Source organism: Varroa destructor, unplaced genomic scaffold (assembly GCF_002443255.2).
Source record: "Varroa destructor unplaced genomic scaffold, Vdes_3.0 BEIS01000003.1, whole genome shotgun sequence".
NCBI classification, from domain to species: Eukaryota; Metazoa; Arthropoda; class Arachnida; order Mesostigmata; family Varroidae; genus Varroa; species Varroa destructor.
The window spans coordinates 14,107,299-14,125,745 of record NW_019211456.1 but is presented as its reverse complement, the minus strand read 5'-3'; the positions used below and the strand labels follow the sequence as shown (position 1 = coordinate 14,125,745).

Below are 18,447 nucleotides of genomic sequence, written 5' to 3'. Positions count from 1 at the left end.
GAGTTGAAAGGTTGATTGTGCAATATGTGCAAGGTAACTTATTGGAACCGAGAATTTTCTAGAATAGCAAATGCATCAAGGTCGAGCTCGCATGCCTCTGAGAAGTAGTCGCCCATTTCGAACAAATATGGGCTTGAATTTATGGGCTATAAGCGCGGTCCATTTATTTCTAGCTAGTTTCTCTGTTTTTTACCGGAGTGAACAGTATTGCCAATGCATAATTCTGTAACGAAAAAAAAATAAACCATTTTATATCTGCATGTGGCTGATTTAACCTTCACCCTTTCTAACTAATTATGTAATGGTAAATCTTCTTAGAACTTACGTTTTAGTTCAATGCAATTATCGCATATGTGTTTTTGACCCATTTCAGGGTATTCTCGCGACAGCTGTCGTGGTGGGGCGCAAACGATCATTGCTTACGAGAAGGCGGGTTTCTTGCATTCGTCGACTCGAGGGAGATCCAGAGTTTGCTCGACAAAATGCTGTACGCCAGGTAGTGCCGAAAACTTGCACGAAGATTTTATATTCTCCCATCTTGTCCTTCCTGCTTGTCTATGATATCAACTACTACATATTTTTTAGGCTATGTTATACAAAAGGAAGAATCAATATATGTTTATGTCACCTGTATCTATGGCAATTGCATACACACGTACCTATTGGTGCATGTTTTCTGCCAATAGCGAGAGCTTGCTTGTTTTCATGTACGTGTGCCTGTGTAGAATGGCACGAATATATAAATTGTCGATGTTCCTTGCACGTTAAGTTGGTAGAAGCTGCTAAATGATGTCGGCGAGCGAATTTGAAACTAGCGATAATTAGGACATCTAAGAAAGACCAGCTAGCTTAAGAGATAGGTCTTCAGAAACTGTAGTGTACTTCATTTATGTAGCAGTGTGAAGTGGCATTTACCCCGGAACTTAAGGTGCCCTCAGTTAAACACTGAGACTACAAATCATACTCTACAATAACACAAAGCTTCGTGGTCGCATAACGGTTATCTACGGTATTAGTCGGTTAGCTGTCACTCCAAAACAGTCACTCTCCGAAGCCAATGTCTATTCCATCGAACATTTGAAACTCGTTATAATTCCAAAAACAGAAGCTAATACTGTTTTAGATCCGTCACGACCCAAATGTGCGTATCAGTAAATGGAAAACGCGTGCCACTAGCGACAATAACGATATAAGATAATCTGTTAGGAAATTGAGTTCATAAAATTCATCCCGTCTTCAAGACCTTAAATGTATGTGTATTTTTTTGAGCCCAAATTTATCTCTCTTTGAGATTATAAATTACTATAGTTATCTGCGGGCACGAAATGTTCGAGCTTAGATCCGGCGTTTGCCTGACGTCTAGCAAACCGCAGGACGCTAAAGCTAAAACCTATACTGCAACGAAAAGCTATGGGCCGTTCTCCTGATGTTTTGACCTATCCGATCCCAAACCTATCGGCTTCTAGAGCATCCCTAGTTTGCTTCAGGCAAGTTCGGATTTGAATGAACATGGTAATCTGGAGTTCCCCGCCCTTTGTCACAGGGAGATAACGTCCTAAAAAGACTTAGCACTGTTGCGGCGAGCACTCAACGAAGGCGACGCAATAGCGTCCGCCCTAATCTGCAGCGAACTGGAAGGTGGACGACCTTTCTGCCACGTCTCTTAGATAAATTGTACAATCTTCAGGCCCATTTCCGTTTCGGACTATGGGCGGAATATGAAAAAGAAGCGATGAAGCCCTTCCTAATCATACATAGTCCCATTGTATTGATAACATTGTTGGATAGACTTGTCATTCCATCAACTGAATTTCAACTTTGTTATGCCATAGGAGTTTCACTTTTTATAGACTGCGCCGCTCCTTTGCCTAAATTTCCGGGATACCCATTATTGATAAGAGCTCAGAGGCTAGACTTGCGCAGAAAGGTTGGGGCATCGGCACGTGCTAACTACCATGTCCTGTTCTGTCGCATCCTTCAAGTTCCATTAGTATCTAGGGGCGGGTTTTTTTTTATCTTCGGCGTTTTCAGGCAATTTCGGAAATGGCATATTCTAAAGTTTTTCTGCTGGATATTTTTCTAGTTCTTTTTAGTTTATTGCACCATCATGTGGCCTTCGTTCCACGATGCTTTGAGCGCCAAAGATTATTATGCATCCAGTAATGCGAACGTTTAATTTAGCTGGACCCAGATTGAAAACGTACATGTCCCGTCTTCAGCAGGTATATTTGCCATCCGAAGAAGGAATACCGGATACAATTTTACCATAGACTTTATAGTACTTACCTAGAGGAATATTTTCCTTGTCCAAATCGTAAATTATGATAATCATTGAAATTGTAATGGGACTATGGTAGAGAGGGGCATATCTGCTGCTGTTATACAATAACTAACCTGGAGCTAAACTGGCACAATTCAAATTGTCTGTTTGCTATCTTTGTTGCAGTGGTCTTGATACACACGAGCTAACTTATTTCACCTGAACGTTCGAAAGTTATGAAAACACCCAGCTTGTATCATAAATATGTGGCACCCCAAAATCAAAAACACCTTTCCGCTTGCTCTGTAAAAGTTAAGGATTATTATTATCGAAAGATCGTTTGAATTGTACTCATTAGTGTACGAGGGTAAATTGATCACGACTGCTGCTGCCGCCGCCGCCGACCCATTTCGTCCACTGCGTTTACCTGAAATAGTACTGATATCTGATGGCTAGACAGTGGCACCTAGAAGGAAAAATAGTTCACACTGACTGCTGGATTTTCCCAAGTTCGCTGGCTAAACTAGATGAAGCAAACTTAAACACTATATCGTCCACACCTTATCAGTGTATCGTATAAAACCCAATCAGCTCAACCAATAAAGCTCTCCATAGGACGGTTAACATGTAATGGCTAGTTAAGAGCCTTGCAAAGTAGATATGTATCGAGTCCTATTACGCAATAGCAAATATGCTCGTATTTTTGAATCAGCATTATTACCAGAGCGCTGGTATCGATAAGGGCTCCTCGACCCCTTTGCGGTTTTTGTTCGCTGCGTACGCTTGACGTTGCGCAGTCTCCTTTGTAACTTTTAACTCATTGTTTGTTTATTTTCATTATAGTCCAGTTTATCCGGAGCGACGAAGTTTCTGGATCGGAGCCTCGGATGTCCGCTATGAGAGCTGCTTCGAGTGGCCCGATGGAAGCGCTGTACGATACACCAGTGAGTACGAACTCTGTTAAGCCTGTATCTAGGAGAATTCATGATGAGAATAATAAAATATGCGGTCATTTAGTTGAAACAGTGCAGAATAGGATAATTTTATCCTGCACATACTAGATACGCCCTTGAGTTTACAAATGGTTTCCTTTGTGATTATCTATTTATACGTAAAGACGTACCGTTTCCTTTCAGAGTTGGATATAGCTCAAATGAATATGTGAATTGACATTTTATGTCAAACAATAAATTTGCATAAGAAAGAAGGACAATCCGAATTTACATTTGAATTAAATGACCTTGGTTTACAAAAATAAGGACATCTCTGTGCCATATCATTGTTGTGAATTAAAAATAAAGCCGTTTTATGTCCCGGCTAGGAAAATCAATATTATATCACTGTATTTTTGCTATTTATCTTGCTAGATAAAGTATCTATTGTCTGATTTGCGTCACAGGTGTGCCGCTGGCAGGATCAGTATGCCGCTCGAAGTACACCTTTATTTGGAATATTTTTTGGATCTATTCACGCGACAAATATACGTTTATACGGACGTGGAGTAATTTAATCGACCATACTAGCATTGCTGTTTATGGCAAGACTATTTTTATACAGAATAAAGCAAGCCATCGTTGACACTGCGTCGCCAACTGAACGCCACCGACTCCACAAGGTGTTTTTGGAGACATAAAGTCGCTATTTCTTATTAGATGGCCATTAGGTAGATGAAAATTTTCGATAGATTCGCATTAATAAAGTTCAGGGAATAAACAGGCTAAGCCTATTTAGAGGTGAGTTATGTCAGTAGATTTACAAGGGACACACCAACGTAATTTCCGTATCCCTCTATTTTGTCCTGTCTATGTCTTGATAACAAATGACGTTTACGAATGACGTAAGAACGGCATGGATGATGCTATCTTTCAAGAGGTTTCGGTCAGACGACTGCGAATCCAATCGAGTTTCGTTGACAAGATTGTAGCATTAACTCCAAAAATTAGCAGGCTTGTATATTTCAACTATAAGTTACACTGAAAATATTTTAAACTTGATTAGCTCAAATGCGCTGATTTTGACATGGAAGAGCTACACTTGGACATATCGGTAACGAAATAGGCAACTTTTCTAATTAGGCTGCATAACAAGCAGGACAAGGCATAGGTATAGGCCTTTTACCAAAGTCCTGCCTCCTAAATTAATCATTATTGAGAACAGTATTAGGCAAAACGAGGTGAGACTAATGTACAACTATTTTTGGTAGACGTAACCCTACAAGCAGTGATTAAGGTCATGGCGCATGGAAACGAAAGACAAGTTTGGACGCGCCATTGAATGAATGATCAGCGTAGTTATTATTCATACTGCACTTACGACGCTCATCATCGCTGATGGAAGCTGGTTTTGCTGTCAATTCCCTTACTTATCCACAAAGCGGCACATACGACCGCCAGGATCACGAAGTCTATTAGAATGTTTCGAATTAGAAACGCTATTGAGTCCTGTGGAACTGTTGCTATATGTTGCAAGTTAGTCCTCTAATTCCTCATCCCAATTGCTTCAACTCAGGCCTGTAGATTTACGGTGAATCCGATAGCTTAATCCTAGCGCGTAGCCATCGTTCGTATTCATGACTGGCTGTATCTACCTGTAATCAGATAAACGCCCTTTTGAGCCAGGTTACATACACTGAACCCTGCTGTTCGGCAACTTTATAAACTTTTTTTTTATGGGCAATGATCCCCAGAATAAAGAAATAGAATCGACCGAATAATCGCCTGTGATATTTCTCCTACTCCGTGATATATATATATGTATAACTTTTGATAGCTTTGATAGACTTCAACGTATTTGACGTCCCGTCGTGACTTCTGCTCACACACTGTGTACTACAGTGTGCGCTCTTTCGCAGCACAAACGAGAATCGGTCGAATGTACGGAGTTTTTTTCTTACCTTACTAACTGCTTTATGACCTGTTCGATATATCGTCTCCTCATGCGTGTATAGAAACCCTGTCGTGGCACTTAAAGTATGACCAGCTAAAGTGGATATAGCTACCTTCTTTAAGGTCTATCGCCCTTTATGTAAAGCTTCTTGTGAAGCTTGCGGCTAGGATTCAATGAGGCGTTGCTCCCACCGTACTTCCTTTACAACCATTAGCAGTGACTGTTTGGCTCCTTGCCCGTTCTACGCTACGTTTTACGTTCAGGCAAAAGACTACGCGTGTTCTCTTTCGATCTCGTTGTTTTATGACTTACTTTGACTTATGACTATCCTGAGTTGTTCCATGGGGACAATTAGTCAGTCAATCCAGAGTTAGTTTGCAGTGACAATTCTTCTGAAGCCATAGCGTCTGGCCTTGAATTAAGCACAAATGGATGTCCTCTGTATTTTTTCTCGATAGAATAGACAATTATAAGCCTGTTGAGTATCGTTTCACCCAGAGTGAAGGTGTTATATGAGATTCCTTATAACCTTATATGGTAAGAAATATCGAACGTATGTATAAGAGTAATTTGTCTCCTAGTCTCAAATTCTGGTAGCCCGTTGACCTATGAACATAACTTTTCGATGCGAGCTCTACGAGTTCGTCGTCTGCCACCTTATTTGCCATTATTTATCTGTTAAGTATCCCTAGACGGGGTAAATCTCTTTAGAACCATTATTAAATTATATAGTAAAAGCTGTGTGTGAAGCTAATAGCACCTGTCTTTGACACCTTGTTTCTATCGAGGTTTTCCTTTATTGACGCATGACCACGTATAATTTCTCTGACGAGTTCACACGCATTACACAATATGCTATGCGCTTAGTGCATGTTACCTGAATATTGTTAACGCTGTCCTATTTATACGGCAAAGCGCCTGCTTACCAAATGACCTCTGTTTCTCCCATCGTGGCCCTATTACAGTTAGAGTTTTGACCAGCAAGAGTTACTAAAGACCACTGCATTGATTTCCACGCATGCGACCGCTTATTACGGCGGCTCGACTCATGAGGCTTTTATTTTTATTTCTATTTAGATTATTAGCCGCGTGTCATCAAGACAAGAAAATTATGTTTAGGTAATCAAGACCGCCCAGTAGACGATCTGTTCAACCAAACGCTGCCATTCGTTCATAGTGAAAATTCGACCAAAGCTAAACTGCTACCCCCAAACACTATTCTAGAATTTCTAATTGTAATGTTAGTGCGATTTCATCATATGAAGTTCTCTACCATTAGGGTGAAGGTCAGAGCATCGTATACTTGATTCATCACTCTTGGTATTTGCAAGTAATTGATTAGGCCCAGGAAACAGGTACGTTAAGGTTGTAACGGCATTGTGACCGATAGGAAATATCAATAGGTGGCTAGGGTGTATGGCTTCGACTGAGGAAATTGCATTTTCCACCACTTGACTAATCTTCAGCAATTATTTAGCCTTTTAAAACTCAGCTATCTTTTACGCACCGGTCCCCGAACCCAAGAGTACAGCAAACGGCCGGGTAAAATTGATTAGTTTGTCATGAACCACGTCGACGTCGATCTAACGAGAAACACGTTAAAGTGGGGACTCATAAGGGCTTAAGCATTTTCATCTCTGCGACGAGGTCAATCTTAAAAGGCTAAGAACTCCTCGTGAATTATGAGCCGACGTTACCAAGCGGGGTTAAACCGTATAGCCGGACCGATGACTCTTGGTGAGTTTCTTTAAATTGCCCAAATGTTATCGCTTTTTGTTTTCGTTGTCACGGAAGAATGAGAGCAACGGAATCCACCAATCGAATGAGACGAATGAAAGGAAGCACTGAGGAACTATATGGCTATAACTGTGCCTGTTTTTTTTTTGTTATTGTCCTGACGACATCTTGTTTATCTCTACAAAAGCTATTGCCATTTGACCTGGCAGGCCATTCTAGTAGTATTACCAGTTCACTTCCTTTAACGACAATTCTCGGTAAAAGTGTCCTTAAAACAAATATCCTCTTTATTACATCTGCTATTACTGTACAGGTATAGAAAATGTACTTGTGTCAAACGGTTGGGATAGATTGAATTGAATAAAATGTCAAAAATCGATCAGATGTAAAAACTCTTGTCAGTATCAACAATGCAGTGGGCATTATGTCTGTAACATACATAGAATACGCTTGATCACTCTATCCATAACGGTATACATGTTAGCCACATATCAATTTTTGAGCATTCCATTAATGCAGTAATAACAATAACACTGAATATATCCATTTTTAGTGTTATTATGTAAAGAAGGCACTACTCATGCGTAACTTATCTATTAATTCAGTAATCGATATATCGGTCAAAGGCCTAATTTTAGGTCAACGGAACGTACCGATGAAATGTACACAGTCTCTCAAAAGATACATTTGCGCGTTTTGAATGTTATGCCGAGGAGCACCCAATAAGGTAATCGAGAAGCACCTTAATTAGCTTGAACTTGTGTGTGACAACTTTCGTTAGTATTGGCGAAAAGCCCGGCCATTCGCTGGTGCGCGCACGAAACAACCACGAAATCTGCTTATTAGAACGATTCGTAATAATTTTCTCTTCATTTACCCATATTCGTGTAGAAATGCTGTTGGAAATGTTTGCGGAACGACAAAACGCTAAGAGTAAAAGAAGAGATGGTGTCTGGCTAGAATACGTTCGATTCCGAAGACGGACTCGCGCCATTCATACGGACTCAGAAAATCAAGCATGCAAGACACCTTTCAAAGCATTCTGCTTTCGATAACACAATAGTTCATTCTCAGCATCTTTTAAACGGTTTAGCAAAACTCGCCTAGAAATATAGCCTTGTCCTCTCAACACGCGTGTCGTATTGGCCTACAAATGTTAGATGTCCAGACACGCCATCGCAATAGGCCCAATATTGAGAAGTGTCTGGCTGAAACAAGCTGGTTGAGTTTTTACTGTAACTCCTTGAAGCTTGTTCTCTAATTTACTACTAACAGGATCTGCAACAGACGTGCGCGTGGACAAAAATATCTATTGAGAGGACCCGAACATATCGTGCATCCGGTTTACTAGATGAGCCATATTAGTAGCCGCCGTCGCTAACGGTGGCTGTACTGCGTATTTATGTCCCGTAAGTGAGAGAAAATTCTGCAGCGGACTAAAGACGGCAACAACAACTATCATCTACCTTATGGGTTGTATAGAAGCAAACGAAGTGTCTATGATAGATAAGCGTGGTAAAAGCCAATGATATATATTTTATCACAAAGCCTCCTTTCGAAGCGAGCTCCTAAAAGGCTTTGAGGAGCAGCAACAATAGAACTGAGATTCTTTTTTTGGCGTTCGATACCGCTGGAAGTGAAATGTGCTTATTGTCTAAGCGTTGTTGAATAGAATAAAAACATGGGGGGATCGCAGGTTTCTTATTGGCTTCTTTCGGTCGTTTGGTAGTTACCGAAAGGGTATCGACAAAGTAGCTCCGCTTATCTTGGAAAATCCAGAGCCTCTCGAAGCGCTGCTGAGCTCCTGGAAAACAGTATCGGTAAAAAAACATGTGCCCAGAACGGTGGAAAGTGATACGAGATTGGATACGCGCAACCTGGTGAAGGGGTGAAATTGAAAGTATTTTGAAACAACACGATTACCCCGAACATCATCCTTTTATAACCTGACTTCACACAGAGCAGCTCATACCAAGCTTAAATGATCGATTCGAGCCTGAACGTGAAATCAGAGCCACTTTTTCCATCGTAGGTATCGTGATAGGTGAGAAGAATCTTTATTCCAACGTTAAATTAGTACGTTCCGTTATTCTGTCTATCTTGGCGGTCGTTTACGTGCGCGGTGGTCGAAGTTTCTGAGAGAAAAATGTATTATATTCCTGTTTGCTAGGAGTAACTGAAGAAGAGTTTTTACGTATCCTAAGTAAGCGTTTGGGATGATGGGTGGTCGTAACGCAACTTTGAGTTAAACTTTTTCTGAAGTTTAGCGACGACGCAAAATTACCCGCGAATAGATAGACCGTTGTGCCACTGACTATATTATTATTGAGATTATTGTTATTGAGAGTTTTTCCGTACTGTTATTATTCATGTCATATAGAAAATGTTATACACCGAATAATCGGTATCAATTGATTGTTTTGCAGATTGGTTCCCGGGCTGGGCTAACTTTAGCAACTACAACAAACAACCTAACGATGATGCGGACTCCGATCAAGACTGTGTACAGGTAAAAGGTACTTAGGTATCTCGAATGGTAGTGGTGCACATAACAACGTGGTATCCTCTCTACACTTCAGGCTATTACCACCATTTATTTTACAATAAAAGTTCCGAAGTCCAATTCGGTGGCTTGCAACTCCTGTTGCAACTGCGTAACCGCATTCTGCACATACTAATAAATGTTTTACATTGGAGTGAACGTTATTATGAGTATACCTGTGTTTGTTAGAAAGTCTGGTAATTTCGCTCCTCGTATGTTGTCGCTTGCATCACGAAGAACCCGTTAGACGAAGAACGTTTGCTAGTTTATCTTCATGATCATGTGTAATGTTGCTAGTTTGTCCGTTTGAAAATGAATAATTCATGGCAATTTTTATTCTCAGCAATAAAAATCCATATGCCCTAACATAGTATTATCTGTTGTATTATATTGATCTCCAGATAACGCCATTATGAGTCCACGATGCGTTCGCTGCTTCAGCGAATAGTAACAACGAACTGCATTTCTTACACTAACTATAGAGGTGTCCTGTGTCTTCTAATGACTTGCACAGCGAGAATGTGCCAAAAAGACATCGAGCACAGCACCCCATAATTTTCTCCTTTGTTTCCTTTTCCTCCAGCATTGGTAATATTGAAAGCCTTCCCTGCTTGCTCTGCTTTCCATTGTAACTATATACAAGGAACTTAATGAACGACAAACACATTTTGTAATGAGCCTATATCCATAAAGCTTGCGTGTATAAGGCGTACAGGGTACTCTCAAAGGTGACGTTAACCGCTATCAACCGTCGTCATGCACCTACCTTGCGCGTCGTGCCTCGAAGCCGTCCTCGCCATCGCCGTCGCCCTAATCCTTGTCTTGTATCCACGGGCTGTAATGAGCAGCGTTCGCGGTGATTCGTTGCGTACACCCGAACAAGTGGCTTTAGCTTCGTCATCGGGTGCTGAGGCAGGTCAGAAAGACGAGACAGGGCAGAATTACAAGGACCTGAAGAAAATGTGCAGTTTAAAGCTAACCTTTCTTGTCGCTGTGTCACCTTACATTCATAATTATACATAATGTCATCTGACGCTCTGCAGTTTTCTGATCCGCGACGCGTCGCTTTGCGAGCGTTCGTACCGTCTTCTTTCCGGTCGCGTTAGTGGTGCCGCTACAGCAACAGCCAAAACATAACGACGACGATAGAGTGGTGATGGGAGAAAATGGCGAGTGACAGGGGACTAGGAAAATGCTGTACATTCGTTGTCGTCCGCACGTTTTGCACGACTGGCGCGACTTTAAGCGTAGCCTACGAGACTGTCGAGCCACGAGGCAGCGTTAGGTCAGCGACCATAATTTCATAATTCAACCAGTCTGAGGGGACTGAAAGTGCCTAGCAGTCACGCCACAAAGCGACAACGTACCGCTCCGCTGTGTGCTATCCATCTGAATCAAATTTACCTCAACCTCCCTTGTTTGTCTGTGATACGTTCTATAACGATGGCAAGTCCCGAACGGGCGCCGCTGCTGCCGCTGTTCAGCAGAAGCCGTTAACGGCCGTGCCGGTTCTGGTGGCTTATTGCCCTCGTAGCCGATATCGTTATAGATGTTATAATACACTCGTCTAAGTTTCACCTCATACTACAATTATAATAATTATTATAATGAATTGCCAATCACAAGATACGATGCATCTCTTTAAGACTGAAAAAGCGTCAACGAACGATGATGGCATAGGAAAGTGTACTGGCACCATTCTTTTAGAAATGAACTATTAAAAAACTACTAAAAATGATATACGAGGCATATAACAGCGACGTAGTACGTAGTATTAGGGCGGTACAAAGCTAAGCACCTAGAACCTCATTCTCTCTATAGCTGAACACCGAGTGTTACTATGTACGTGTACGGTTCGCGTTGGTACCTTGGAGCTGATGCACGTAGGTCCTTTGCCCATTGTCTGTGAAATGGAAAACTTCCTATGAAATTAGCTTTAAGCTGCTAAGACATGACGAGACCTAACGAAAAGTACATTAATTTTCTTTCATCGTGTTTCAGAGCGCTAGGCTTTCAAAAACAGAAAGTAGTCTTCAAGAAGCATAGGAAGATAAACTTAGCTTCTTAAATCTATAACCTACGCGTCACGGCAGACAATCTTCTTCTGATTATTATACACGAGTGAGGATTATTAGACAAAGATAAACGTTTTTTATCCAGGTAATCGATCAAGAACTCCCATTGGCCTGCTAAGTACGCAATGGAACGTTCTATGCTAATTCGGTAACTTCTAACAGAATACCAAATGTTATGGCCAAAGAAAGCTGATGGGATGCTACGTGAAAAGACAGGGAGATGTTTTTTCGTGGCTAAGCCGCTGCATATAGTAGCACAGGCTCATTGTTTGCTCCGTTGGATGCTGTGTCTCGCACCATAAAGCGTCTCTTATCTCTGCCGCAAACATTTTACTGAGCTTCCATTGAATGCGTACAGTCGGATCTCATCCCAACTGGATTAGGTAGGCAATATCCCTTCACATCGAATTCAGTCTAATTTGATATGGCAGCGATGACGATGAGTCATAATTTTGTGGAGAGTACCATTATAATAGTGCTTAACTGGCACTTTTTGCCTCACATGTACTAGCAGATGGATTTGGTTTGCCCCTTTACTGAGCGTAGCGCTAGCATGCCTAGGAGACAGGCGAGCCGACTAGGCAGGACTGGCCAAACAGGCCATCGCCGTGGCCACCACGGCCTAAACAACTGCAACTATTGAGTAAAGATATACTGCTCAGTTGGCCACAGAGTCAAACGTAATGGCAGAAGCCGGAGCAAAGGGGTAGCAGCGGGCACCCCGTCATTCATTAATGAATTTCCCACGAGAGCAGGATCATATTTCAGCAGCAGATCACCTTTTTTTTTCTCCTCCAATGGCAGTCCTACCTTTGGCACTCGAGTAAACATAGCGCTAGAGCGTAAGCATTCGAAGCAGCGGCAGCAGCAGTAGTACTGAGAGCAGTAGCGGTGGTGGAAATAGGAACGTGCTCCCACCTTTTATAACCGCCACTTACGTTCCAGACGTCAAGACAGCAGTTTCCTTCAGTCTTGTTCTTCCCGACCCACTCTTTTCTCCCCACATCCCGCGGTTATTCAGAGAAGGCAAATGTTTTTTTCGTTCTGTCTGAAGTCGGGGAAAGATCACGTACATGTGAGGAACGCGAGATCGCGAATCCGGATAAGGGTTCGGGCTAGACCGAATGGCTCTTAAAATAGAAAACTTGCAGCCGATGGAAAAGGACTAGTAGTCGTTGTAGGATGAACTGAAGTACGAGTTCAAGTCGAGTCGTCCTCGTCGAACCGGTGTAGTGCCGGTTCAATGTCTCCAGCCTCTTTTAGTTTGTATTCCTGGTGACTTTCTACATTTATTCTTTACTAAGAGAATCTAGTTCGGGGTGCGTAAGTAAGTGGAGAGCTGCAAAAGAATGACACGGATAACTAAAAGGAATGATGGGAAAAGTGGATAGTTCTGCGTACGAATGGAGTCGATTTCTTGGATTAACAAAAAACTGGTGAAGCGTATGTGGCAATTTGTACAACACGGCAGTAGAATGTTTTAGATAATGCCAGCCTCTTGAGCAACTAAGGGCAAGTTGGTAAATTATTCGTTTAATCAACAACGCAAAATAGCAAGTGAGATGATGGCATGCGTACGACTGAATAACATGAGGACTGTAACTTAGAACCTTTCTTCCAGTGTAACCATTTTGTAAATACGCACTGTGATAAACTCATTTGGATTATAATACACAGTATAGCGAATGTAAAAACTAACTTTTTTCAAGCTTCTCATTCCTCTGCAGGATTACATTAAGACGACTATTTTCGCTTCGAACGCTCGCTTTCGTAGTCATATCCAGTTAAACAAATAGAGAATCATTTATAAATTCCTTCTCTACTACTTTCAAAGTAGGATCTGTTGAAACGTCGGAAAAGACACAAGTCTGACGGAAGCAATGATTGCAAGTCAAATAATCAGGCATAGTCAACAGTACGATTTCACTCAATTTGACACTGCGTTCAAGACGGTCTTCTCAGAAGCGTAACTTAGCGAACTTAGATACCGCTGGGGTTCGAAAAGGACGGGGTCTCCGAAAAGGAAGTTCATACAAACTGTAATTTGTCCCAGTTTAAACCGCAAGCGCTCGTTTTCTTCCAAAATTGCTTTCTAGCAGAAACACCAGAAACGTTACTTCGTTGGCTGTTTCATTCTAACCAGCACTACTAGCCGGTCCATGTTAGCCTTTGTTTTCTTTGTCTCGACTGACGAGTGGTTTGTGCCTTCGATTTCAGGTCCAAGACATATTCGTGTTCCCATCGAAAGGACGAGGAGTAACCGAGAGTTTTTTCTGGAATGACCGCCACTGCCAAGCCGAGAATCCGTTCATCTGCCAGAGACCCCGAGCAGGTAGAGATATAATGATCACATAACCGAATAGAGTTGTTTTGATTTATGTGTTACGCATCGTTCAGTTATGGCAGGCCCTCCAAAAAAGCGCGCTAGCCGTTTCAAATTATCCCTAGTAAGACGATATGTAAAAAATCAGAGAAGTATTGCCACTTTTCATTATTACGCCCTTCACAAAGCCCGATATCTTGCCTAACTTATTTAATCTGAGATTCAATAAATTCACGTGACTATACATCGAAATTCACATCTGCGTACCTTGCAAATGGAAAAATTCATCTCGCGTCAATCTTCCAACGGTCCACGCAGCAGTCATTTTACAGGCATCTGCGAAATATCAAAAACAGCTAAACCCAACCTGAATTTTGCATTCTCCGGTGAACCTATTAGGCTCGAAGCCTTAAAGCTAGTTGCAATACATAGCCACGCTGTGGGAGCGTATGATTGGGTATTTTACACTGACATTATATATAATGTGCGCATTATAGGTAGAAATGAGTAACTGATCACAGGTGACTAAAGGTCATTGTACTGCTTCCAATGTTATTGTGTGCAGGTTCGACGAATTCAGGGCGGCCGGGTAGCTTCGTTGACCTTGACGTCAACTGCAATCGGTCGGTCATATTGAGTGGTTCGCAGCCGTCAGAAATGCTGCACAGTCCGCTATTCCCTGCTGCGTATCCCCCCAGCCGCAGGTGCCATTTTTCTGTGCAACTGTTACATACTTCCCAACAACACCGGACTCATAGTAACGCCTCCATCGAGCTGCGATTTCTTGAGTTTGACTTAGAGAGCCACGAAAAGTAAGTATGGCGCGTTTTATACGTTAATGTGCATAATGAAAAAATACGTCAACAGACTGCTATCTTTTAATGCTTATAGAAAACGCCAGGGTCTTAGCTATATACATATCACTACGGCGCATATAATCAATTAGGAAAATAATTCGTACCTGGGCTGCAAGTTATATTAGTTCGATCGACAGATAAGTAAGTATCTCTTGCTTGGAAGCCTACATCTTTGTCACTATAAATTCTTTTGAGTATGACGCGACATAATGCGTAGCAGAAAATCACATAAGTGAGACTCGAAACCTTCATCTGCGAACGGAAACATTCTTAGCAACTTTGTTTTATATATATATATACACCTATATACAATGCGTACTACGAATATATAGAACAGCCACCGATTCAGCACTCGAACAAAAGCCATTACTGACCTATAAAGTTAACAGCATTCGATCGGGTTATGATATTATATCTCACTTGTCTGTTTTGCTTTTTATCCTCGATAAGTTTTCGTTGACTTATGCAAATCGATTTGGAACAAATTCACTAGATATGACGGCGCAAAAGCTACCCAAAAAAAACCCTCGAAAGAAAAAACGTCTAACATTCCAGTAAGTTTTTCGTTTGTAAATGCTTAATCGGGTATCATAGTACCTTTCGGTGTATCGCGCGAGTCTGTTTTCACTTGGTGTGTTGAAGCAGCCTTGTTTGACCTGATCAAAAATAAGAGCCAAGATCCGTAATCGGCGGTTTCAGCTATTTCAGGATCGCTGTTGCAGTGATTTCGCTACGATCAAGCGGCTGAACCAACGAAATCGTTCTGGGCTCTATTTCGCTTTCCATTCTTCTCACTAGTTGATCTTCCTTTCTTTAGCTTTTGTTTTTGTTAACGTCATTTTAGCTGGCGTTTCGGTTTCAGGCGTCTTCAGCCTTTAGCTAACCCACTTTCGCGACCCATTTTCCTTTTGTTTGCCGTTGAACTTTCGTTCGGTCTATCATTCGGTTTCTCTCAGCCATTGTCGACGTTCAGACTCGCATTACACTGCTACCGTTGTATTTCTTTTCCTACGCTCTTTTTGGACTTCCAGTGCTTTATTTTGTCGCTCCTGCTGTTACTGCCTTTATTTTTCTTCAGCTCCAAAAAACATCGCTGAAGCGCAGTGCTTGATGGTGCGCATTCATGTCTTGATGCTGGGACTGCTTTTACTTCGGCAGACAACTTAGCACCGTTGCATTGAGCTGCTTCTGGAACCGAAGTCGACTGAAATTCTCTAGAGGACCAAGCTTCAACAATAGCAGTAGCAGCAGCAGCAGCAACCGAAAAGATCTTTGAAAATTGAATTTAGACATTGCGCTATCGCCGTCTCTTTCTACTTTTGCTGTTACTGCTACCGCTGCAATTGGCTCCTCATTTCGTTACTTAGATTCCCTCGCTTCGTAATTCCAGCCAGCAACGACCCCTTCAGCTAGAGGCTCGCCTTCGTCAATGCGGCAGCCGCGGTTCCAGTGGAGTAGCCAGGCTGTTCGGTCTTGCCAGGTCCTGCTTCCATTCCCTGTCCAATTGTTTGCCGCCGCTATATTTCTTTTCCCACATTGCGACCCTCGCTAACTTTCAGCTCTCGCGTTGTTCAGCCAAATTCCCATTAAACAGCAGCTGGATATACAACGGGGTTTGAAAAAGACTTTCTTGCCCTCTCGGGGATCGAACGCTCCTCGACTAGTCAGAACAGACCTTAAGCATTAGACTAACGAAGAGAACCCTGATGCTTCACATAGTCGCTTCCTATAAGGTTTTATTTGAATCTTATACGTATGTCAATGATCGTGCTTATGTCTGTGTTCAAAGGACAAAGCAAATCCCGTAGACTGCCCGCACACATCCTTTATACTAACTTTGTAAAGAAACGAACGATCTATAATCGAAAAACAGGATTAGTGATAAACTGGCGGATTCCCCGTACGTAACCGGTACAGTATGACCGGATTCGAACCTACGCTACAGCGTGCCTTACGATTACCACGCAAATACTTTACTCACCAAGCTATTATTATTAATTTATCAAGCAATAAATAATTGATCATTATCATCAAACATAATGAGATATACATACACACACGATATAGCATTACTCTACTGGCACTGATCTCTCTCTTCCTTTGGCCACAAACGATCGTTATGTTGGAGGCACGCTTTCTCATTGTCCTGTGGAGTACCCTTATCCCCTTTGAGTCCGACTGCCTTATTTGCTTTTCTGCTAGCCATGTAGCAGGGTATATTAATGTATGCTTAAAGTGGTAAGATAATACAGCGCAACACGCCTATTTGTTTCGGGGGGTAACGACGGATCCAGAGCATGATCGGTAGTTTTCGTAACTCACGTTTGTCGCTATACTGAACCAACTATCAGCCGTTCTCAACTCTGCCTCATCTATGATGCGTATTCGAATGCGTCGTACGTCTGTACAGGGATGTGCGGTTGCGTGTATTCTAATAGAAGCCTTCGAGTTGTTCAAATCTTTTTGTTAAATACTTTTTTCTTCGCCATAATAAGCATTACCTGAAATTGCAGCAATATATTATGCACATATGATTTTCAATCTTTATTGATAACATTAATAGGTTTCCTTGTTTTCGTATAATATATGTATCACAGTTAGCGGCGTCTTTCTACGACATCGGCGCGCATTTTTGAAAATGTTCTTTTTGGAGATTGTCTGTGAGAAAGTTGCAGAGGCTGATGTACATTACATTTTGGTATATCCTTAAATTTTTTTCTGCAAGTCAAATTGTCCAGACAAGGTATTTCCTGTGCGGATATTAGAGCCGAAATGCTGTACATGCTTCTTAATTTTTATGTGCAAATGCTCCGGAAAGGTACAAAATGGATACGGTGTTCTCTGAAAGGATGCACTTTATACCAATCAATGAACGAACAGACTAAGAATACAATACATGTCCCTATTCTCTGAATAGATATTTCCCTGTGCTAATGGCACAACAACTACAAAATTAACAAAAACAAATGGAGAACTACTATTGATCAGCTTTTGATTACTTACCGGGTTTCTGGTAGCAGACATAACAAGGTGGTCTTTTTCTGAAAAAACACAAGGGAAGTGCTAAGTTATCGAAAATATTTTTTTACACGAAGATCGATAGATCTCGAAAAATTATACTAAAATGTATACTTACACGTAGAGGAGATAGAGCAAAAAATTGTGACGTCTGTTTCGCCCATACGGCAACACGGTGTAAATATGTGTCCAGTTGTCCTTGAGTGGGTTTTAGACCGACTTCCTAATAAGAAAAGGTTGAAAGGACTAAGGTAATTTTTGCTTTGCTCAATATATTTTCGGTTAAAAAGATTATTCCATGTAAGGTGCCCGTTTCTTAGTGGTACCAAACAAACTTTCTTGATAAACAAAGTAAACTTGGTATGCATATTTCGACATCTAACATGGATATTACACATCGAAAGACGACGATTTGTCACCCTGACAACGTACAATGTATAAATTACCAGCTTTAATTTTCGATTCTTTGATATTTCACATATTGATCAACAAAAAAAAAAACAGATAAAAGATGTGTGATTTTTTTATCAATACAGAGTTGTTTTCTCTTGCAGTTTTAATAAGCGATATTTGTTATTTTTTGATTTTGTGAAAGCCCATATTTCGGATTACTATTGTTACATACACTTTAAGGTTAAACGTGTACTCTTATTTCAAATTGTAATTCCTATTGCTGTACGAATTATATAATTGGCTGATTGATGTCTTAAGAAAAATTCACTAAAATTAAGTATTATTTACGATCAATC

The 18,447-nt window shown here is 41.3% G+C and overlaps 1 protein-coding gene and 1 long non-coding RNA gene across 11 annotated transcripts in view; one reads left to right on the top strand and one right to left on the bottom strand.

Annotated features, from left to right (window-relative positions):
- The window catches only part of LOC111246668 (uncharacterized), a 231,408-nt gene that overhangs the window by 120,120 nt on the left and 92,841 nt on the right, over positions 1-18,447 (top strand). For all 10 annotated transcript variants that reach the window (XM_086982363.1, XM_022796634.2, XM_086982362.1 and 7 more), the window contains 5 exons: positions 374-496; positions 3,104-3,204; positions 9,310-9,392; positions 13,718-13,832; positions 14,389-14,635. In XM_086982363.1, coding sequence (XP_086838489.1) covers positions 374-496; positions 3,104-3,204; positions 9,310-9,392; positions 13,718-13,832; positions 14,389-14,635 — 669 coding nt within the window. The remainder of the gene's footprint in view (positions 1-373; positions 497-3,103; positions 3,205-9,309; positions 9,393-13,717; positions 13,833-14,388; positions 14,636-18,447) is intronic.
- On the bottom strand, positions 2,566-17,168 carry LOC147756558 (uncharacterized). Its single transcript, XR_015322907.1, has 5 exons — positions 17,003-17,168; positions 10,192-10,376; positions 4,574-4,847; positions 2,982-3,232; positions 2,566-2,687 (listed from the first exon to the last, which is right to left on the bottom strand). It is a non-coding gene; the product is annotated as an uncharacterized LOC147756558 (long non-coding RNA).